The following is a 24,525-nucleotide window of genomic DNA, read 5'->3' on the forward strand; positions in this document are numbered from 1 at the left end:
ATTTGGTGATAAACATGACTAATGGGAGTAAAGCTCAAGTTTGGAAACACAGTGAGTGTAGGGAAGAGAGAAATCGAGAGATCTAAGTACCGGAGTCATTTAAAAACTAGCTTGAGTGCATAAATCAATCTTAAAAAACTAACAGAATATTGAATTTAGTTTTAACTAGCATAGTTCCAAGATTATAGAATGTGAAAACAAGGATTCAGTAATGACACAGTGGCATTACTTTTGAAGTATAATGTTTAGTTTTGGGTGTAGAGAGATCATAGTGAGAAGATACTTGCCTTTTGAGTATTGAACTGTGATTCGAAAGTTGGGTAGATTGGGCTGTGAGAACAGACTGAGTAAACTTGTGTTACATTCAGTAGTGATAAACGTTTGGGGTAATCTGCTTCTGGTATCTAAAACAGTGATTGGAATTGGCAGGATAGAGGCAGAGTGACTTCCCTCTTGGGGAATCCAGAACATGGAGATAGAGTTGGAACATACTTATTTAAAATGAATCCACAAAAATGCCTTCACATCAAGGACCGTGAGACTGCTGCCATTAAATGCAGCAATAATTGACATGAGAGAGAGGAGGGGGGTTGTTTTGCAGTAAGGGTGTTAAGAAATATCACAAAAGGGCAGGGTATTAGGATTAATTGACCCAGTCCTGTGCAAAACGTTAAGTTTACTTGCAAGCAGCGTACAATGTTCTTTATAAGTCTGCACTTATGGCAACAGTTAAGTAGCTAATTTATTTGTTTAGCAATAAACATTTATACAGCTGAAAATCTGTTTTTACCTCCTCCTTTGTCTTTTTTTATTTATTCTTTCATGGGATTTGGGTGTCGCTGAAAAGATCAGCATTTGTTGTCCCTCCCTAATTGCCTGTGAGCGGAGTGGCTTGTCCCATACCATTTCAGAGGGCAGTTAAGAGTCAACCACTGGATTAAAGCAAATTACTGTGGATGCTGGAATCTGAAACCAAAAATAAAATGCTGGAAAATCTCAGCAGGTCTGGCAGCATCTGGAGGGAGAGAAAAGAGCTAACGTTTTGAGTCCAGATGACCCTTTGTCTTGGGACAAAGGTTCATCTGGATTTGAAACATTAGCTTCTTTTTCTCCTTACAGATGCTGCCAGACCTGCTGAGATTTCTCAGCATTTTCTTTTTGGTTTAAGAGTCAACCACATTGCTGTGGGCCTGGAGTCATTCGAGGGCCAGACCAGGTAAATTCCCGATTGGTAATATCCCTGAAGGACATTGGTAAACCAGATGAGTTTTTACAGCAATCAACAACAGTTTCACGGTCACCATTACCAAAACTAGTCCATTTGCCAATGCTTTATTTCTCTCTCCTGCCTGAGCATTTTGTCTCAAAGTTTCAGTCCTTTCTGAGGTGCAGCTCCTTATATCGGTTGATCTGCTGCCTCCTGCCCGACTGACTGTTAGTCATACTTGGACCTTGATGGTGAATCCTAGTAAGCTTTTCCACGATGAGAGCCTAGCTTCTAAATGCAATTCTGTACCCGTCTGATGGCTGCAGGCGAGTTTTGTGTTTTGTCACTAAACCCCCCTCTCCTGCTTGCACAACATAGAAGGAAGATTCAGGGCCTCTTCAGTCAATTGTAGTGAGCTACAACTGCCATGGTTCAAATAAACTCACTTAGACAGGCTGGGAGATTAGCCTGTCTGATTCAACCGCTCATTGGATAAGCCCTCTCTCTATATTGCTCAACTACTGATTGGATAAATCCCTGTCTGTATCTGAGGAACAGGAGATAGTTTGCAAGGACTGTGGAGTCGAGGGTGGTTTAAGTGGATGCTTGGTGATGGCAAATTTAAAGGAGAGACAAACAACACCCGAGAGAACCGTTTACAATATTGATTAAAATGAGGGCCAGGAGAGGAAATTGGGTGATCAGTATTATTGTGGGAATGGGGTGGATGGACCAAGGGGACAAGATGAGCTTGGAGTTGGCATGAGGGGAGATGGAGGACAACGGTGCAAATTCTGGGTTAGGACAGGGAACATTGAAGGAAATCTGTCCAATTGTGCTGGTCGAAGGGAGGGAGGCAGCTGATCAGATGGTCATTTGGTTATACAGAATTTGAGAATTTCTGAAAAGACAGACATGCTGTCAAAATGTTTTTGTCTTGCACTCATCAGGGCAAACCTAAGAATGCCAAATTTCAAACTCACAACAGCTTGTATCACAGTATATACTTGCCAACCAATTGGCAGCCTATTTTTCCCCTGTCGTATAAATTGTGATTGTTTGAAATTGAGAATTCTTTGTTCCGATGAGTACAAGATGGAAAGCTTCAGCAATATGTCCCTCTTTTCACTGATAATCAGATTGTCACTAAGGTCAAGACTAAGAAGTCCATAAGCTCCCCATTCTTATTGTTGGCACTGAGGATGGAGGGGAAGAGAGTGGCGAGGAATTTAAGACAACTATTTGCAGTAGAAAACAAACGGCGGGAGTAATCTTTCCATTCCGTGGCTTTCCTGGATTAGGCAGCAGTTTTCATAGATGAGTGCAGGCCCCAAAAGTGCTTTACATGGACCTCCAGCCAAATCTGGCAGTGGATGGCTAAACCAGTTGTGCATCATGTCCTTTCAAGTTTCTGTCTCTTGGACTTCAGGGAGTAACGGTGAGGGCTAAATGAAGGGGAAAGGCCATAAAGGTGAGGGCTATATCAAGGGGAAAGGCCAGGTGGAGTATTTTATCAGGGATTAGGGCATCCAAAGTTGAGGTGATCATGCAGTTGAACAAATCAATAGCTGCAGAAATATTGTCAGTTCAACCACTTTCACGAGAGCAAGGTAGAGATCGGCAATAAATGCTGGTCTAGCAAGTGACGCCCACATCCCAAGAATGAATAAAAGAAAGTACTGTACAAAATCAGAAACATAGGCTTAGGGGAAATGGGGAGCGAGTAGTTAGGATTTATACTCTCTCATGCCTCAGTGAGAAGCAGTTGATATCTTAAATGGTACAATGGCTGCAGTTTAATGGAACCCCGCCAATGGCGGACGTGTCCCTTTCCATTGTTGTTTGCCCACAAGTGGAATCCTTCATGTTTGCTTGGAAACCTGTGAAGGAACCTGTCAAGAGAATGAAGCTGTGTTTATCTGTGGGGCATATCAAAAGAAGGGCTGGATGTTTTACTTGTCATTTATTTTTCTTGTGTTACTGTTTTCTCCCTCCCTGTTTTCATCAGTAAAAAATTACTGACCTGTGTTTGCTGTACTAATTGTATATGTGACACCCCATTTATGTTCGGATGGCCTGGGTTGAGTGGTGCGGACAGTTATTTTCTTTTCAAAAAGTAATTTAGAATACCCAATTATTTTTTTTTCCAATTAAGGGGCAATTTAGCGTGGCCAATCCACCTATCCTGTACATCTTTGGGTTGTCGGGGTGAAACCCACACAGACATGGGGAGAATGTGCAAAGACCACACAGACAGTGGGCCGGGATCGAACCCGAGTCCTCAGAGCCGTATGCAGGAGTGCTAGTCACTGCGCCACAGTGCTGCCCTGTGGACAGTTATTTTCGCTGCAACAGTCACCAATGTTGGAAGAGAGTGACTGGCAGTGCTAAATTACAGTGTAGGCAGATTATGCTGCAAATTAAAAATTTGGACACTTGGAACAGCACAAGTTCTGTCAGTTGGGAAACTTGAGTTGCCACATTTCTCCATTTGTGCAATGGGGCAGACCTTCCTTAATTGGGTAAGGAGAAAAGGGGTAGTCATTTCAATACATATGGAGAATAACATTTCAACTGGTTTCTCATTGTTGAGTATAACCTTTCCACTGTCCCATTTTAGATACTGGATCCCAAAAGTCAGAATCCAAGTTGCAACTAGAACGGTCTTGAAGTCATTTTTAAAAAAAAAATTTAGAGTATCCAATTCCTTTTTTTTCTAATTGAGGAGAAATTTAGCATGGCCAATTCACCTACCCTGTACATCTTTTTGGGTTGTGGGGTTGAGACCCACGTAGACACGGGGAGATTGTGCAAATTCCACACGGACAGTGACCCGGCACCAGGATTGAACCCGGGTCCTCAGCTCCATGAGCCAGCCGTGCTAACCACTGTGCTGCCGAGCTGCCCTCTAAGTAATTTTAGCACGTTGTTATTACAGCATTGATAGTTTAGTCAACAAATAGCACTTGGCCTTTCCTACTTTAGGGTGACAGATAGTTGGGGTCGAGAGGATGGGGGAAAGACTTTACGGATGGCAAGACTGTACTTTGGGGGGGGGTGGGGTTGGGGGGGCGGGGGGTTGGGGGGGCGGTGTCAGCTCCTTTCAGTCACGGTCATGACGTCACGCAGTCATCCACATTAAGCTCAAGGATGGCAAGGGCCTTTCTCGCATGTGAATAACTGATCCGCCGACAAGAGTCCACAGGGTCAGCACTGACAGTAGTGAGTTGGCATAGTAAGAAGTCTTACAGCACCAGGTTAAATTCCAACAGGTTAAAGTGCAACTGCTGCCTCATGGCGCCGAGGTCCTAGGTTCAATCCTGGCTCTGGGTCATTGTCCGTGTGAAGTTTGCACATTCTCCCCGTGTTTGCGTGGGTTTCGCCCCCACAACACAAAGATGTGCAGGCTAGGTGGATTGGCCATGCTAAAATGCCCCTTAATTGGAAAATATGAATTGGGTGCTCTAAATTTGTTTTAAAAAAGGATACCCAGGTATGTCTGAATGCCAACATTTCACAGTTTGATGCCATTTGGAATCATGGAATCCCGACTGTGCAGAAAGAGGCCATTCGGCCCAATGAGTCCGTATCGACCCTCTGAAAGAGCACCCTACCCAGACCCACTCCCCCGCCCCATTTCTGCAACCCACCTAACTGTTGGTCACTAAGGGACAATTTAGCAGGGCATATCCACCTAACGTGCACATCTTTGGTCTGTGGGTGGAAACCTGAGTATCCGGAGGAAACTTGCAGACATAGGGTGAAGATACAAATTCCACGCTGTCACCCAATGATAGAATTGAACCCGAGTACCTGGCGCTGTAAGGCAGCAGTGCTAAAACAACATTTTTGCATTCCATTTTTTGTTTGGCCAATGTGGATAACTTCACATTTCTCCACATTATGTTCTACTACACCCTTTCTCGCTCACTTGGTCTTGTCTATAATCTATTGCAGCCTCTTTGTGTTCTTCTCAATGCTGACTTTCTCATCTAGCTTTGTATAGACTTGTATTGTACATGATTCTCCCCATCCAAGTCATTGATGCAGATGATAAATAGCTGAGTCCCAAGCCTGGTCCTTGTGGTGGTCTACTAGTTACAGCTTGCAAACTCAAAAAGAACTAGTTTGTTCCTAGTCTTTCTGCCCATGATCTAGTCCCCATCCATGTTAATGTTGGCCTAATGCCAAGAGCCACAATCCCGTGATCAGTGAGAGGCAGTGCCGAGTGCTTCAGTGAACCACTTGCTGACGCTGTGGAATTACTTTCTGTAGTCTTTCTCCAATTCTGTTGCCACCTTGCATACAAACATATGAATTAGGGAGTTGGAGTAGGCCAGTCGGCCCCTTGAGCCTCCTCCGCCGTTCAATAATATCATGGCTGATCTGATTGTAACTTCAACGCCACGTTCCTGTCAACCCCAGATAAACTTTCACCCCCTCATCAAACAAGAATCTATCTAGCTCTGCTTAAAAATATTCAACGATTCTTGCCGTGATCCAGTGGCTGCGCTAGTTGGGGGCATAAATCGCATAATGACTACTTAATCTCATGAGAGGGCATTTGCGTAGGCGAGATCTAGGTTTGAGCCAGCTGGTGATGTGATTGGGTTCACACCCATACATTCTAATAAATTAACCTGTACTTACTGGCCTTGATGCTGTAATGTCCGTCCATGCCTTATCCTCCTCTTTCCTGGGAGGGGGATTGGTGGGGGGGCTTTTATTTAAGTCTGCGATCAGTGAGCCCTCCAACCTCGGGATGCCTTGTTGGTGTCTTTAGGCTCTGCCCCTCCAGCTGGCAGTGTGAATCTCGCTTACCCTTTTAAAATGCAGTGTTGTCCAGTACAATGACAAAAGCCTATTGTGCAGCCTGTGAGCTAAACACTGGATTTCTCACCTGAGCCAACACATTGTATTTTTGGGAAGATTCCGCCCTCACTTTCCATTGACTTTTGAGGAAGAGAGTTCCAGAGATTCTCAACCCACTGCGAGAAAACAAGTCTCCTTATCTCTGTTTTAAATGAGCTATCCCTTATTTTTAAACAGTGAAAAAGATGTATGGGTAGGTGGATTGGCCAGGCTAAATTGCCCCTTAGTGTTCAGTGGTTAGGGGGGATTAGGGTGGAGGAGTGTGCCCAAGGAGGAGGGTGCTTTTATAGAGGGTCGCTGGAGACTGACTGTATGAGCCGAATGGTCTCCTGCACTGTAGGACCCCTATTTCTAGATCCTCCGACAAAAGGAAACATCCTCTCAACATCCACCCTGTCAATACCCATCAGGATCTGAAAGTATTCGATCTGATTATAGCTTCAACCCCACATTTTGGCCTCTCCCGCTTTCTTGATAACCTTTCACTCCCTTGTGCATCAAGAATCTATCTGCATGTAAGCAAGAATTTGTATTCAACTAACTATGTGCAGTAGCTTGGGCACTTCACTAACACTTCAAAATAAACATATAGTTGGAGTGTATGGAACTTTGAGGAGAAAATCTAAGCTTTTAGTTTTTGCACCCTGCAATAAATTGAAATGCTTGCGTCCAATTTCCTGTGGCGTTTCATAGAATCCCTACAATGCAGAAGGAGGCCGTTCAGCCCATTGAGTCCACATGGACCCTTGGAAAGAGCACCCTACCTAGGCCCAAGCCCCTATCCTATCCACTGTAACCCCACCTAACCTATTGGACACCAGTGGGTAATTTATCACCGCTAACCTGCACGTCTTTGAACTGAGAAGAAACCGCAGCACCTGGTGGAAACTCGTGTAGACGGGGAGAATGTGCAAACCACACAGGCAGTCACCAGAATTGAACCCGGGTCCCTGGCACTGAGAGGCAACAGTGCTAACCATTGTGCCACCCTGACAGTTTCTCAGTTACTGAACAGATACTTTGACCAGGATTCCGAAACTCAACCCAAAGTGGTCAAATTTGAAGATGTTCCAAAACAGGAGGGGCAATGTGATTGCAGGAGGATCGCCAAAATGGCTATGGGCATAAAGTTATCCCAGACGGTTGCTTTTGATTGACGAGTAAGCATGAAACTAAGATTGATGGGTCGGTCATTTAGAGCTGGCGGGGGAGTGGGGAACATAGGTTCCTTCACTTTGTTTATGGTTCTATTGGCATTTCTATTCTGCTGGACTTTGGTGCTTAATCATTGAGTATATTCGAGACAGATTTTAGCACTAAGAAAATTGAGGGTTATGTGGGGGAATGTGGAACTTGAATGGAAAATCAGTTATGATTTTAATGAATGTTGGAGCAAGTTCAAGGGGCTGTATGGCCTACCTACTCTTATGTTCTTAAGGAGGCCAGAGGTGCAAACGAGTGAAAGTTAATCTTGGGACCTATATTGAGAAATTCTTCATGCAAAGAGTGATCAATGGACCTTCTAGACATTGCAATGAATGGAGGCAAACACCCTGGCATAATTTCCAAAATAATTAGATGTTGCAGTGGGAGTGTTTTTATGATCCCACTAGATGAATGAATTAAGATGGGCCAAATGATCTTCCTCAGCTGTGATTATTATTTTTTTCACATGATGTAAGCATCACTGGCGATGCCAGCATTTATTGCCCACGCCTAATTGCCCTTGAGAAGGTGGCGATGAGCTGTCTTCATGAACTGCTGCAGACCATGTGGTGAATGTACGCTGACTGTGCTGTTAGGAAGAGGACTTTGCCCCACTGACATTACCATGTCATCCTTGGGCCTGTGATGCTGAGATGGTCAAGTCCATTTCTCTAAATACAATTATGAGGGCATGAAAGCAGTTATCTAGAGTGAACTAGCAAATGTGCTTAAGGGATAGATCGGTAGAGGTTCAGTGGCAGTCTTATTTCCAAATGCACAGAATTGACATACTACAATGAGAAAGGAAAATTCCAAGGAGAGGGCCCATCTGTGGTTAACTAAAAAAGTTAAAGACAGTATTAAACTTAAAGGAAAAAGCATATATTTGTGCAAAGACAAATGGCAGGATGGAAAGAACGTAAACAACATCAAAGAATAACAAAAGATTGATAAGGAGGGAAATACTGGAGTATGAGAGAAAGCTAGCTAGTAATATAAAGATGGATCGTAAAAGTTTCTATAGATATTTAAATAAGCAAAGAGCTAACAAAGTAAGAGTGGTCCTATAGAATATGCATCTGGGGAATTGATCATGGAAAGCAGGGCTATGGCGGAAGAATGAAACACTTATTTTGCATTGCTCTTCACTGTAGAGGAGACTAGTAATATCTCAGAAATAGGTGTATATCAGGAACAGGAAGAGAGGGAGGAACTCGTGAAGATTACCAACACCAGGAAAGTGGTATTGAGTAAATTGTTAGGTCTGCCGGCTGACAAATCCCCTAGTCCAGATGGGCTTCACCCTAAGATCTTGAAAGAAGTGGCTAATGAGATAGTTGATGCATTGATCTTAATTTTTTTTCCAAAAATCCCTAGATTCGGGGAAGGTTCCATTAGATTAGAAGTTATCAAATGTAATTCCTTCATCCAAAAAAAGAGGGAGGCAGAAAGCAGGAAACTACAGGCCAGTTAACCTAACATTTGTCTTGGGAAAATGTTAGAAGCTATTATTAAAGCTGTTATAGCAGGACACTTGGTAAAACACAAAGCAATCAGGCAGAGTCAACATGGTTCTGTGAAAAATAAATCATGTTTAATTAATTTATTGGAATTTGTTGAAGCAGTCTATGGATAAAGGGGAACCGTTAGATATACTGTACTTAGATTTCCAGTAGGTACTTGATGAGGTGCCATATCAAAGGTTATTGTGGAAAATAAAAGTTCATGGTATGTTGGTAACATATTGTCATGGATTGAAGGTTGGCTAGATAACAAGAAACAGTTGGCGTAAATGGGTATTTATCTGGTTGGCAGGATGTGACGAGTGGTGTGCCACATGGATCAGTGCTGGGACCTCAACTTCTTACCATTTTGTAAATTACTTGGATGAAGAGACTGAAAGTATGGTTGTCAAATTTGCTGATGATACATAGATAGGATTGTAAACTGTGAAAAGGACATAAGGATGTTACAAAGGGACATAGGTTAAGTGACGGGCAAGAATCTGGCAAATGGAGTATAATGTGGGCAAATGTAAAATTAACCATTTTGGCAGTAAGAATTAAAAAGCTTATAATCTAAATCAGTGTTTTTCAAACTTTTTTTCCGGGGACCCATTTTTACCAACTGGCCAAGGCCAACCTTCGGGACCCACACCGGCTGACCTTCGCTGCCCACGCCGGATGACCTTCCGGACCCACCATTTTCTCTTGCCTTGTTTGCTACTGACAAAATGAAGGAATCGCAATCGTGCCCAAAGCATGTGATGTCGACGTTCGGGGCACGTGACCTGCTCTCTGCCTCCTTTCAGGCAGGAAGATTACATAGAATTTTTCAAAAAATCTTCTGCGTCTCCGATTGCGAAAATTCGCGGGCAATAGCTGCAGCAGCTGGCTTTTAACAATGCCGGCTGCGAGCGGTCTTCACAAAGGCCGCAACCATATTAAAAAAATACAGCCGCACTGCACATGTGTGCCCGCTCATCGGTGCATGCACAAGCGCGCTGATGAGCGGGCACGCATGCGCATTGCGGCCTCGTTTTTAAAATATGGTTGCGGCCTTTTTGAAGGCCGCTCGCAGCCGGCATTGTTAAAAGCCGGCTGATGTGGCTGTTGCCTGCAAATTTGTGCAATCGGGAGCGCCGCGACGGACAGCTCCACATCCCTCCTGACACCCGCCCCGACTTTGAAAATGCCTCATCTAAATTATGAGAGATTGCAGAGGGATCTGGGTTTCCTAGTGGTTATCCTACAGGTACAGCAAGTAATTTGGAAAGCTAACAGAATGTTATCATTTATTGTGAAGAGAATTGATTACAAAAGTAGGGATGTTACGCTTCATTTGGAGAGGGTATTGCTGAAACCACGCCTGGAGTATTGTGTGCAGTATTGGTGTCCTTTTCTAAGGAAAGAAGTACATGCGTCAGAAACCATTCAAAAACGATTTACTAGACTAAGACCAGGAATGAGCAGGTTCCCTTATGAGGGAAGGTTGGAGAGGTTAGGTTTGTAGCCACTTGAGTTTAGAAGAGTAAGAGGTGACTTGGTCAAAACCTTTTATCCTGGGGGTTTCCTCTTGTTGGAGAATCTGGAACTAGGGGTCACTACATAAAAGCAAGGCATCGCCCAATTGAGGCAGAGATGAGGAAACATTTTTTCTCTAGGGTCGTGAGTCTCCAGAACTGTCTTCCTCAGAAAGCAGTGGAAACAGAATCTTTTAAGTATTTTTAAGGCAGAGCTTGATCGAGTTTTGATTACCGAGGGGGTGAAAGGTTACCAGGGAGTTGGGCAGGAATGTGGGGTTGAGGTTACAATCAGATCAGCCATAATCGGGCAGCGTGGTGGCGCAGTGGTTAGTGCTGCTGCCTCACGGCGCCGAGGTCCCAGGTTCAATCCTGGCTCTGGGCCACTGTCCGTGTGGAGTTTGCACATTCTCCCCAAGTTTGCGTGGATTTCGCCCCCACAACCCAAAAAATGTGCCGAGTAGGTGAATTGGCCACGCTAAATTGCCCCTTAATTGGAAAAAATGAATTGGGTAATCCAAATTTATAAAAAAAACGATCAGCCATGATTGTATTGAATGGGGGACCAGGCTCGAGGGGCTGAGTGGCCCACTCTGCTCCATATTCGAATGTATTTCAATGAAAAGTAAAACGGCAGGTGTCATCAAATCTCTCGCCTACATTAAAGGGCAGGTTGCTGATCTTTGCTGCATACCTGCGTGCTCACTGGGGAATTATTCCTGTTGAACTAATGATTTCTCATCTTAAATAATTAATAATCTTAGTTGTGTTAAATCAGAAGGAAAGTGACTGCTCAGATTCACTCGTCAATTTAATTTTATCACAGACGCAGAGTTTTTATCTTGGGACCATCGCACCATGCACCTCTTTCTCGCTGTGCTCTATCCACTGCAGATATTTATAGAACGCCTTTGTATGATCTACGCATTGATCAAAAAAGTAAGTGTTAATACTTGCATCTTCTATTGATAAAAAGCAAAGCATTATTTTTTTTGTGGAACAACTGATGTCAAAATCACTAACTCAGGAATTGGAATTCCCATCACGTTTATCATTAGCTATCCTGCCGCCCCTTTAGGAAATCATGGGCATCGTAGAGGGTAAAAAGCAGTGGTTGTGGTGTACGTGGATTTTAAGAAACTCCTTGACCAGTTACCACATTGGAGGTTATTAGAGCAGGTTAGCAGGGTATGAACTTGGGCAGAAAAATTCCAAACTGGGTTAGAAAGCACAAAACAAAGTGTAGAAATGAAGGACAAATTTTCAGAACAGGTCTAAATTGACGGCACTATCCCATAGAGCTTTCTGGGGACCACTTCTGTTCACAAGTGTTTTGGATATGGACCTAGAGGAAACAATGTGGAAGTCTACAAATGATAGCTAAATATGGCGTGTAGTTAATTATTTGGAAGACCGAAGAGAGTGTCAATGGAATATTGATAAAATGGGGAAATGGGCTGAAAAGGGACAGATATAATTCAATATCCTTAAGTGTGAAACGGTACACTTTGGTAAATAAACCAGTAGTTATTGTACTCCTTTTGTTTGCTTTATAAAATTTTTTTTTAGAGTACCCAATTATTTTTTTTCCAATTAATGGTCAATTTTAATGTGGCCAATCCATCTAATCAGCACGTCTTTGGGTTGTGGGGGTTAAACCCATGCAGGCACAGGGAGAATGTGCAAATTCCACACGGACAATGGCCCAGGGCCAGGATTCGAACCTGGGTCCTGAGCACCGTAGTCCCAGTGCTAACCACTGCACCATGTGCCGCCCCAGTTATTGTATTCTTAGTGGAAATAAGCTCAGTGCTGTGATTTGGGAGAATTGGCTCACAGGACATGACAGGTAGCAACTCGGGTTATATAGTATTACGTAATGTTTACAGTATAGAGACAGATTATTCAGCCCAAGAGTCAGTACTTTATATGTTCCATATAGAATCCCTACAATGCAGAAGGAGGCCACACGGCCCATCGAGCCTGCACTCACCCCCCGAAAGAGCACTCCACCCAGGCCCAATCCCTCACCCTATCCAGGTAACCCCACCTAACATCTGCATGTGCCACTCTCCGCCTACCTTCATATAACCCTATTAGTATATCTTCCTGTTCCTTCTCGCCTCATGTGTTCACCCAGCTTCCCCTTAAACACATCTATGCCAGTCGTCTTGTGGTAGTGAGTTCCACGTTCTAACCAGCCTCTTGGGAAAGCAGTTTCTCCTGAATTTCCTGTTTGATTTATTAGTGATGATTCTTTATTAATGACCCCCTAATTCTAGGGTGGCATGGTGGCACAGTGGTTAGCACGGCTGTCTCATGGCGCCGAGGACCCGGGTTCAATCCCGGCCCCGGGTCGCTGTCCGTGTGGAGTTTGCACATTCTCCCCGTGTCTGCGTGGATCTCACCCCCACAACTCAATGATGTGCAGGGTAGGTGGATTGACCATGCTAAATTGGCCCTTAATTGGGAAAAAAATTGGGTGCTCAAAATTTAAAAAGAAAATGACCCCCTAATTCTGGCCTTGCCTGCAAGTTAAAACACCTTGATCTAAATATGTACATCCTGTGAAATCTTTCATAATTTTAAAGAGATAAATCTGACCTCTTTCTAGAGGAGGAAGAGAAGGCAAATTGGAAATTCTGTAGATATACATAGAAGTTAGAACACAAAAGGAGGCATGAAGGGATTTGTAAACCAAGATGAGAATTTTAAATCAAGGAGTTGTTTGACCAGGAGCCAGATTAGATCAGTGAGCAGAGGGACGTTAGGGGAATGAGCTGGTGCAAGTTAAAACACGGGCAGCAGGATTTTGGAAGATCTCAAGTTAATTGAGGCTAAAATTTGGGAGACCGACCAGAAGTATGTTGGAATAGCCAAGTTCAGAGGCACAAAATGCATGAATGTGGGTTTCAGCAGCAGGTAAGCTGAGACAGGAGCAAAATCTGGTGTTTCATTGATCATGGTAAAAGGCAGTCTTACTGATGGAGCAACTATGTGTTTGAAAGCTTCTTCATGGTTAAAATATGATACCAAGGTTGCGAATGGTCTGGTTTAATCTCAGCCAGTTGCCAGGGAGAGGGCTGGAGTCATTCGCCAGGAAACAAGAGCCCAATAAAGCTCAGGCAGCTTCGTCCAATCTGCTCTTACTCACTTCTCTATCCTTGATGAATTTAGAGGTTTGGGAAAGGGCTCTTCTTAGCACTGTTGCCTCAATGGTGGATAAATCCACCATATGGTTGACACGGTGGTACAGTGGCTAGCACTGCTCCTCACAGCGCCAGGGACCTTGGTTCAGTTTTGATCATGGGTGACTGTGGGGAATTTGCATGACCTCCCTGTGTCTGCTTGGATTTCTTACGGGTGCTCTGGTTTCCTGCCACAATCCAAAGATGTGCAGGTTAGGTGAACGGACCATTTTAAACTGCCCCCTAGTGTCCGAAGGTTAGGTGGGATTACAGGGATAGGCAGGGGCATGGGTCTAGGTCGAGTGCTCTTTTGAAGGATCGGTGAAGACTCAGCGGGTCAAATGGCCTCCTTCTGGGCTGGTTTAGCACAATGGGCTAAATAGCTGGCTTGCAATGCAGAACAATGCCAGCAGAGCGGGTTCAATTCCCATACCGGCCTCCCCGAACAGGCGCCGGAATGTGGTGAATAGGGGCTTTTCACAGTAACTTCATTCAAGCCTGCTTGTGACAATAAGCGATTATTATTATTATTATTATTATTATTATTATTATAATGCATTATGTGGATTCTATGTTAAATCCTAAATCAGAATACCCAGGATTGCTAGTGTGGGCACTGAGATCAGATTTATGGATACAGTGGCAACAAGGATTTAAACGTGTCTCCTCCATCTACCCCTCCCCCACCCCATCCCCACAGGTTCCAAATTAAATATATAGCCATAAAAAGTTTGACCAGACCCAGACAAAATACTAACCTTTCAGCTGCTTGAAAGTATTCCGTTAGATTGTTGCCAGATATCATTTGACCAAGGGCAATTTGCAAGCCATGCCAAACTAAATCTTAAAGCTTTAATAATGTAAGTGTTAGGAATAAACCCATAGGGATTCTGTTTATCAGAACTGCGTGATCAGCCCCTTTTGCCTTGGTGCCTCTCTGTGGCAGCCCTGATATTAGTAAAACACTTGTTGTCAGGCATTGTCACTCAGCCACACTGTCACAAGGCATCAGTAAGTTATAGGGAGCATAGTGTTCTCTGTTGTGTGAAAACTAATGCAGCCACGTAGAGAGCTCAATTGTGGAATGCCTTAGTCATTGCACAGACCATGCACTTGAATCTTCGGCTCCTCGAGATTGTTTTCAGATCGATGAAATACTGTGCCAGAGAGGATAACAGATTGTAATCTTCTGATTGAGCTGTTTTATTTTTCCGTCTGTGTGCATGTGTGAAAGAGAGAGAGATGTGGAGAAATATGTCGGTGTCTGAGTGAAACAATAAGAAATGCCCTGTCCATTTGTTACACAACCGTTCCTTTGGATCTCTGGCTCACATTTGGGCTGCAGATGCTGGAAAATTTAATTGGGTGATATTGTGGTTAGGCTCTCTCAAATGAGTGCAAAGGTACGTGCCAGTCAAATCATGCTGATGTTGAAGATGTTTTGTGATTCTGATTTTTTTTTCTCTTTTGCCACCACCAGTTTATGGAGAGCTGTGGAAGACGGGAATGTTTGAGCGGATGACTATTCAGATAGATGAAGATGAACATAGTATTGAAATGCATTTGCCTTACACAGCTAAAACCATGGAGAGGTGAGTCATCCAGCAGCTGTATGTCAAGATATTTAGAGTAAACCAAATTTCAAACCTCCCTCTTGAGTTTCCACTGGCTGAAATGATGTAAAGCACTGCCTGCTGGGAGACGAGATGTTGCACAAATGATGTTGTTACCTTCCTGCAGAGCTGAATGGACAACGCGGCATCATCTAGCGTCATACTTTGCATACTTGGTATACTACAAGGCTCTATGTAAAGTCAAATGGCATTCCTTTTCCACTTTCTTCAATAAGTCAGGGGTTTTCACCTCTTCGCCTTGTCCCCACATTTTTTAAATCTCTCCTGACTACTGCTGTGAAAACTTATCTGCCTCTCCTAATATAAATGGTCTGGCAAAAGCCCAATATCATAGGGCCCCCACTTCTCGGTCCTGTTGCTCTCCCTCTCTCCTTACTCCGACTCCAGGGATAAAGGGGTTAGCTCATGAAGAAAGGTTGGACAGCTTGGGCCAGTATTCATTGGAGTTTCGAAACATGATGGGTGATCTAATCTTTTTCTATAAGTCAGGGGGCAGGGAAGGTCGGGTCACTAAATAGTTTTCAGGCTGAATTTGACAGATTCTTGATTGACTTGGGAGTCCAAGGGTACAGAGCGTAGACAGGAAAGTGGAATTGAGGCCACAAACAGATTAGCCATGGGGCTTGAGGGTTGAAATGCCTACTCCTCCAAATTCCTACGTATTTTTTTATGACTCCTGGTCAGTGCTGGTGTTTTCCCTGTTTGAATGTAGGGTGAGTAGCACAGTGAGTAGCACAGAATCACAAGAATGATACCAGTGCTAAAATTGTTAAATTGTGAAGATGGGTTGCACAAACTAGATTTGTAATCCCTCGAGCAGAAAAGATGAAATTTTGATCAAATTGAGCAAATAACTTGGATAGGATAGACGAAGAGAAACCATTGCCTCTGGTGGGGGAGTCCATAACCTTAAAAACAGAGGAAATAAGCTATTGAGGAGTGATGTCGGGAAGCACTTCTTCAGAAAGCGTAGTGGAAATCTCGAACTGATCTCCCCTAAAATTCTGTTGAGGCTAGGTCAGTACAAATTAAGTGTGGTTATTAAAGGCTGTGGAACCAAAGAATGTAAATGGCTTCACGAATAGGTCAGCTAACTCAATGGGGTACAAGATCGAGAAGCTAAATGACCTATTCCTTTTCTTAGGGCAGGTTACCATGTTGCTTCTTTGTCATAGGAATTACATGCCGTGGAGGGCCCAACACTTAGCACTCTGTCCTGTGTAGTCGAGGCATAGCTGGACCAGGAACCAATGTAGATCAGTGAGCACAGGGCTGATAAGTGTTGCTTTATTCTATTTGCTTCTTCTGTCAATCGATCCCTCTCAAATGATGAACTGAAAATTGGGGTTTTATTAGCACTCGTAATAAAAAGCACGGGTTGTGCTAAAACAATGGGGTGATCGTACAGGACATTGTTCTGATCTCCAGCTGTTATGTTCCCTTTGACACATTTGCTTCAATCAAGTCATGCGAGTGTTAAACTGGAGAGAATACAGCTGTGGTCCTAGTGTTCTTGACATTTATTTTTAAAGGAGTTGAATCTACCTCCCTCTTTAAAATGTAGCAGATTTTATGTCTTCACTGTCAGACCAAACCTTCCATTAAATTATCAGCTTTTAAAAAAAACATATTGTTGAGGCATTTATAATTTTATAACAATAAACGGTACAAATACAAATATAAGCATAGTGCAAAAAACATCTCCATCTCTCACCAATCCTGCCTACCCAAACACAAAGCAGCCTAACTCAGTTTAGCTTTCCCCGAAGAAGTCGATAAACGGCTGCCACCTCCGGATGAACCCTAACATTGACCCTCTCAGGGCAAACTTAATTTTCTCAAATCTGAGAAACCCAGCCATGTCGCTAACCCAAACGTCTGTTTTTGGGGGCTCCTAGTCCCACCACGCTAACAATATCCATCTCTGGGATAGAGGAGGCAAAGGCCAAAACGTCAGCCTCTCTCGCCCCCTGGACTCCTGGATCTTCAAACACTCCAAAGATCGCCACCTCTGGACTCTGCTCCCCTTGTTTTAAGTACCGTGGACATGAGACCGCAAATCCCTGCCAGTAACCCCTAAGCTATGGGCATGCCCAAAATATATGGACATGGTTTGCAGGCCCTTCCACACACCTCACACACTTGTCCTCTTTCCCGAAAACGGGGTTGGGGGAGGGGAAGGTTTTGGATATCTACAAAGAGCTTATGGAGTAGGTGGAAATTATCAGCTTTTTAACAGCAACTGCACAGCATAGAAAATTGAGGCTTTGAATATTCTCTGAAAATATGTGGGTGTTAAAGTGTTCTGTACAAACACAGTGATGACCATTTTGGGGTCAATATTGGGGATGGAATTTAGGATTGTAGTGTCAAAATGTGCCCCATTTATCCATCCTCCTGTGGATACAGCCATGGGCAATAGGTGAGACCATCAAAGGATGTGATGAAGAATGGTAGAAATGTAGCACAGAATGAGAATAGGTCCTTTTTCCCCCTCAAGTCACTTCTTCCACAATAAATAAGCTGTACCGTATTCCTTTAATCTCTCGAGGAGAAGTTGTATCACACATCTCTATCTCCACAGTTGGTCAAACATGATTCTTATTCAGTTCAGATGTGTTGTATGTTGGCCCGTGCTACTTCCTTGATTACAGGAGCAATGTCATGGAGTATCCAATCAATTATAGCTTCAGCTAGAAGATGTAGAAAAAAAGAGACATGCTGTGAAACCAATCCGAGACGACTTGCCAACCAATCATCAGCCTTTTCTCGTGCTGTATAAATTGTTGTTCCTAGCACTGCTGCCTATGGCGCTAAGGACCCGGTTTGATCCGGCCCTGGTCCCTGTCCATGCGGAGTTTCCACATTCTCCCCGTGTTTGCATGGGTTTCACCCCCACAAGCCAAAAGATCTGTAGAGTAGATGGATTGGCTATGTTAAATTGCCCCTTAACTGAAAAAAAGAATTGGGTACTCTAAATTTATTTTAAAAATAATAAATAGTTGTTCCCGTTGAAATTTGGCATCCTTGTGTCTATGCTGATTAGTGGAAGACGAAAAGCTTCAACAGCATGTCTCTTTTCTCAGCAATACTCAAGTTCTGTACTACCAAGCAACTATTTGTATAAATTTTGGCCAAAACAGCAGAATAAGCTGCCGCCCGCTTTTAGAAATAGTTTATTTGGAATCTTTCACAACCACTTGAAAGGACAGACGGAGCCTCAGTTTAATATTTCATCAAATAGACAGCGCCTCGGACAGTGCAGTTTTCCCTCAGTAATGATCTGAAGTGACAAACTAGATTATGCACTCAAGTCCCTGGAGTGGAACTTGAACACATCACCTCCTGACTCAAGAGGGGAGAGTGCCATCAAATGAACCATGGCCAGTGAAAGAGAGAAGCAGGTGAGTAATCCACTGATAGTTTAAACCTCTTTAAAATGCTAAGAAGATATTTTTCACTCCTAATAACTGTTTCTTTTTACTTTTAAAAGAAAAAATTGACTCTTTCTGTTTTTAACCAGCCAAAAAGATGAATTAACCATTGTTCCCGTTTTGGTGGGAGCCCTGAGTGATTCCAAAGAGCAGATGTATGGGGAGCTCTTCAGTAAATACCTAGCGGATCCTTTAAACCTCTTTGTGATTTCATCAGATTTCTGTCACTGGGGTATGTACCAATTTAAATCATGTTGTGCTGTTGGAAGAGATCTGAGAAAGGATGCCACCTTTGAGTAATTCTGTTACATATTGTGCTCTCATATTTACACAATCCTCAAAGCCACAAGAACCAAATCCAATAAGAAAGTAAATGCAAAAGACAGCCCTTTAAATAAAGATTCTTGAGTCCAGAATTTGGGGCCGAAGGAACCCAGGGCTTGATTTTGATCGCAAGTGCAATTAAGCTCCAGAAACGTCACACTACCACTCAATATTTCAGTTTATATATAAATAGTCAGCATGGAAAAAAATATTTTGTTTATTTTAGCCTGCGCTCTTTATAAATGTTAAGAGCATTTTATTGTCTTTGTGAAGTGACTTTCAGATACCTTTAAAAATGTTCAGTCAATCAATTTAGTTCTCCTGTAAGAAGCGTTGACGTTTACAGAGATGTCTGAACACCCTGTAATTAACTGACAATATTTCACAGTTTTTTATACAAAGGCAATCTTTATTGGAAATATAAAGCAAATTAAAGAAAGCAAGCACTGTTACTTTCACATTACATTTCATAAATACATATGCTCTGAATTCAGTTTACTGAAATCTCCCCCCCCCCCCCCCCCCCCCCCCTCCCAACCACCACAAGAGTTCCCATATCTTACAAAATCCTGAAAGTTCATCAATTTTCTTGGGACTAACCCACAGCCCTGCGGAAGTGACTTTGATTTCTTCTTAGTGGTCCAGCTATTCTCCGAGGTATGAAATTTAATGGGGATCCTTCCATTAGCTTTTGGCTAAGTGGCCCTCCAATTTTCTTTCAAGGCTTTGGGACTGTCGCCTCTTCAGTTCAATCGCTTTACTGCTTAGGGATTTGAGTATCAGGAACACCCCTGGTTCTTGATGGCTCTCTGAGCCCACACAGCTTCTGTACAGCTGCTGGTTCCACAGCTGATTCCCAGCTCCTGGCAGATGCTTTCTGTTTGCCTGTTCCAAACTGACTGACAGCTAGCTGCTACAAGGCTAACTGCCTTTCACCATGAGAACTACTGTAGATGTTGTCCTCTAGCTTTAAGCTAGGCAGCTAGGCAAATCGTTCAGCTTTGTTTCCCCTCACATGAACCCAAATAGAGCTCAAGTCCCCACCCGCATTCCGCGCGGTGATCGGTAAAGTTAGTGTTATCTCTGCTTATGGTGCAGGCCTGACTAACATTTATCTCCTTTTACTCCCTTAACTCAGTGAGCTGCAACCTACACAAGACCAAATCTGCAACTGTCTTCTGTGAGAAAAACCCAGCTAAATTAAACAAAAGAACCTTCTAATCTCCATGACAACGTGACATGCTTTGGGAGATCCCAAACACAAATGTAAATCAACTATATTACCTTCAACACAACTCTTTGATTATGTAACCTACATGAATAAGTTATATCTATCTTGGATATGATTGCTTCTCTCCGGACTCACTGGGTCCATTACAAAACACTCACTTTTGCAAATTGCCTCTAACAACTTTTCATCAGGGAACTAAATAAACAATTTAAATATTTTATTGAGATAAAGGGAGACTTTCTGGCTCCTTTACAAGCTAAGAGATGGGTCATTCTTTATTCAAATTTTTTTCACTACCAGCTCTGGTCTTGTAAAATAAACTTAGGTTAATTAAACCTAGGCTTGTTTGATTTGCCTTTACTTTAGGGTTGTTGATCAGTTTCTTAACCAGTCTTTTCCATAATCCACAACCTAAAAGTGATGTCTAAAATATTAGTATAAATCATGAAACTGGATGATTATGATCCCATTATTAAATATTAAAATTCTCAACCCCCAATGACCTGTCAAACCATTTATGGTTTTACTGCCCGGCTCTGACGTTTATTACAAGGGCATAATTTGATGCTATTGGAGTTTTCAGCATAAAGCTTTCATTGCAGACGGACAGTTGAGCCCCTTTCTTTCTGTCTGAAGTATTTTATCTTTACAGAGCCAGTGAACCATAGAGGTAGAAATTTAAGGTGATGGTGGAAAATTAGGTTGGCTTTTTTGCTTTTCAGGCCCACATTTGAATCCAGCCCAGAATCAGAAGTGAATTTCGCAGGTCTCAGCCCAGTTCCTGAATCCAGGAATTGACAGTCTCACTCAAGGGGCCCAAGGATGCTAGATGTGGGAAATGGGACAGTGCCATACTTGGGCAGCAAGCGGCAGTATTAGGAGCGGGCATGGGGGAACTGTATTTGATGTCTGACCTGGGAGTGATTGATGTGGTAGAAAGAGTCCCATTATGCACATGTTGCTATTAGTATTACTATCAAAGGTTTATTTATTTAAAAATCCATCGGGGCCAAGGGCCAAATTGAGATAAGTTTTTACAATCAATCATTTCAAGTAAAAAGTAAAATACATAATGGAGTAGAATAACATATTGATCATGAGAGTATTTATGTTATCAGGGTCCAAATTTTAATAGTTGTTAAAATTTGTTCATTGTGCAGATAAAATATAGTAAGAAGTCTTACAACACCAGGCTAAAGTCCAACAGGTTTGTTTCAAACACGAACTTACGGAGTGCAGCTCCTTCCTCAGATGAACCTGAGGAAGGAGCTGCGCTCTGAAAGCTTGTGTTTGAAACAAACCTGTTGGACTTTAACCTGGTGTTGTAAGACTTCTTACTGTGCTCACCCCAGTCCAACGCCGGCATCTCCACATCACAGATAAAATATGGCATTGGACTATTTTTGTCATTTTACATCCTCATTCAGTTCCTTTGAGTCCAGTAGCTGGTAGCCAATGTGAGATCTGTCTGCAGGTAACGAGTAGTGAAGTTTGGAGTTCAGCAATCTCGCGAAAGAGCGGCAGAGGTTGATCGTTTCTGTTCCTGAGTGTCTCCAGATCGCAATCATGTGAGGCATCTGAATAGCTATGGCGACTAGGACCAAGAATGACTTTGCAAGCCCTTTTCTAACCTTTTCAATGGCTTTACTTTGCTGCTTTGTGATTCTGCTCAACTGCACAGGTATTCCAGGACAGGGCAAATAAATGATTTATCGAGATCCACATTTACAAATGAATGAGCTTGTTCGGGCAGCAAAAAGGCACCTCGTTATTGAGAGACTCATGGGCATGCACAGCTGTAAGCCATTCAGTGGGTCAGACTACAGAATACTTGTGTGACTAGGGATGTAATGTTTTTAGCTGGGCTTAAAGCTTGCCGGATGATGTCTGCCTCAGATATTTGACGCTTGTTATTTTTCAGGACAACGTTTTCGATACACGCATTATGATGAGAGTCAAGGGGAGATCTACAGATCGATTCAGCACTTGGATAAAATGGTACGGCGTATGATTGGTTGTTTTCTGAGGGAGGAGACACTTTGCTGTGTTTTCTGTGTGCAGTTTTGTTCCAACTTTGCCGTTAGTAGCAGATTGCACATAATTAACTGCATACTAAAATGCCTAAAGCACTTCTGTAGCTGCTGAGCCAGGATAGAAAGTACAGCAGAGAAACAGGCCATGTGGGTCAAGTGACCGATGGCAATGTTTACACTCTGTCCAAGTCTCCCACCCTCCATTCATCTAATCCTATCAGCACAATTCCTTTCTCTCTTGTATGTTTATTTAGTTCCCCCTTCAATGCCTCATTGGGAGCAAGATATCTTTGCTACATTGGCAAAAGCTTAAAGGCCTGGTGGTTCTGTGGACTTGGTCTACTGCTGAAACGCAAGTAATTTCCACGAGCTGTTTGTTCTCTAGTTTCATGACCAACTTGACCTAAATCCACTAAACTAATAAAGGCTGAATGTTAAGTGAGGTATTTATCTCTCCTTTGTCGGTTTAACTGTTTGAAGCAGAGAAATGGCTCATCCTCTTTGTGTTTGCATCAATATTACTTCTGGGTGTCTCGGCCCTGCCACGACAAGCTATTCAGAATTTCTTGGCTGCAAGCAAACCTTGAATCATAAAGCTGCTGGTACATCAGATGTTGTCTTTAGCTGCCTTGGCCCTAATCTCTGGAATTCCTGCCCTACACTTCTTGCGCTCTCGATCTCCTTTAAGCCACTCCTTAACCAAGTTAGACATCTGTCTAACATCTTCTTGTGTCTCTCAGTATCAAATAGTGATATGTTCTTGCAAAATGCCTTGGGATGTATGACTATGTTGAAGGAACTCTTTAAATGCAGGAAGTTGTTTTATATTATATCTCTTTTTAAAAGTTCTTTCATGGGATGTAGGCATTGTGCCTTGGCCAGCCTTTATTGCCCTTGAGAAGGTGACAGTGAGCTACCTTCTTGAACTGCTGCAGTCCCGTGGTGTAGGTATATCCACAGTGCTGTTAGGAAGGGAGTTCCAGGATTTTGACCCAGTGTCAGTGAAGAATGGCGATGTAGTTCCAAGTCAGGATGGTGTGTGGCTTGAAGAGGACCTTACATCAGCTGCCCGCCCTTCTAGGTGGCAGAGGTTACAGGTTTGAAAGGCGCTGTTGAAGGGGCCTTGATGAATTGTTGCATGGGGCTCCCAAGTCTTTTTATAGGGGAGGCGACTTCAATAAATCAGTGATTTCTAAATGACAATGTTATGGAGTGATTTTCTTCTGTGTCACACAGTACACAGTGCCTTTATCTTGGGCATATCTTTCTCTATCACAAGGCTCTTCAGTGGCACGTAAAGGCTTTGGACAAGTGGGTGAACAGAAGGTCTTTGAGGTGTACAGGAGAGCAAGCATAGAACCCAACACTAATTGGCTTTTGGCAGCCAATGAATGGAAGTAAGCCGCGATTACGCGGAAGTAAGCAGCAATAATTGACCAATCAGAAGTGAGAAGGCTCTGTGGGCATGATTATTGCTGATCAACATGTGGAGCAGAGTGAGTTTGTAACTATCACTGCGCAAAGAAATCAGCTATAACAGGATTGGGGTTCTAAATGACAGAACAGAATTTAAAAAAACTTATTTTTATAGCACTGTTCGCAACTACCAGTCTCAAAGTGCTTTTCAGCCAATAAAGCACTTTTATTTTTTAAGTATAGTCACTGTTGTAATCTAAGAAACGTGACAATCTATTTTGCACACAGTAAACTCCCCCAATAACATTGTGAGAATGACTAGATGTTCAATTTTCGTGATGTTGAACGAAGGTTAAATTGTGGCCAGGACGCTGGGAGCACTCTCATATTCTTCTTCAAAATAGTGCTGGGGGATCTTTTACATCCAGTTGAGAGCGTCTGACTCGGCCATCTGAAAAAAGGATTGTTTGAATCAGTATTGCATAAAAGAAAAAAGATACTTCGTTAATTTCAGGTGGAAATGTAGGCAATTGTGGTGAAAATTATTGTTTTGTAAATAAATTTCTATCATAAGAGGAACAGATTTATGTGAATGGTTCCAGGGATGAGGAACTTCAGCTCTGAAGACAGATTGGAGATTGAAAGATTAAATTAGGAGAGTGAAGAGGGGGCATGAAAAAACCTGGCAGGTAAAATAAAGGAAAATTCGAAGGTATTTTAGAAGTATATTTAGGGTAAGAGGATGACCACGGAAAGAGTAGGACCAATTAGGGACCGACGTGGCAATCTGTGTGTGGAATCGAAAGACGTAGGTGAGGTTTTAAATGAGTACTTTGCATTTGTGTTCACTATGGAGAAGGGCTATAAAGGTATAGAAATCAGGAAAGGGCCTGAAGTTGAGGGGGGTGTAGGGGACAGGGTTGGAGGAGCTGATGGGGTGGAGGAGGTGAGGGTGGTG

At 42.9% G+C, this 24,525-nt stretch overlaps 1 protein-coding gene across 2 annotated transcripts in view; it reads left to right on the top strand.

Moving 5' to 3' along the window:
• The window catches only part of memo1 (mediator of cell motility 1), a 65,591-nt gene that overhangs the window by 16,978 nt on the left and 24,088 nt on the right, over positions 1-24,525 (top strand). For both annotated transcript variants that reach the window (XM_038805761.1, XM_038805769.1), the window contains exons 4-7: positions 11,134-11,246; positions 14,976-15,087; positions 18,653-18,795; positions 22,040-22,116. In XM_038805761.1, coding sequence (XP_038661689.1) covers positions 11,134-11,246; positions 14,976-15,087; positions 18,653-18,795; positions 22,040-22,116 — 445 coding nt within the window. The remainder of the gene's footprint in view (positions 1-11,133; positions 11,247-14,975; positions 15,088-18,652; positions 18,796-22,039; positions 22,117-24,525) is intronic.

Source organism: Scyliorhinus canicula, chromosome 1, assembly GCF_902713615.1.
Source record: "Scyliorhinus canicula chromosome 1, sScyCan1.1, whole genome shotgun sequence".
In the NCBI taxonomy this organism is placed as follows: Eukaryota; Metazoa; Chordata; class Chondrichthyes; order Carcharhiniformes; family Scyliorhinidae; genus Scyliorhinus; species Scyliorhinus canicula.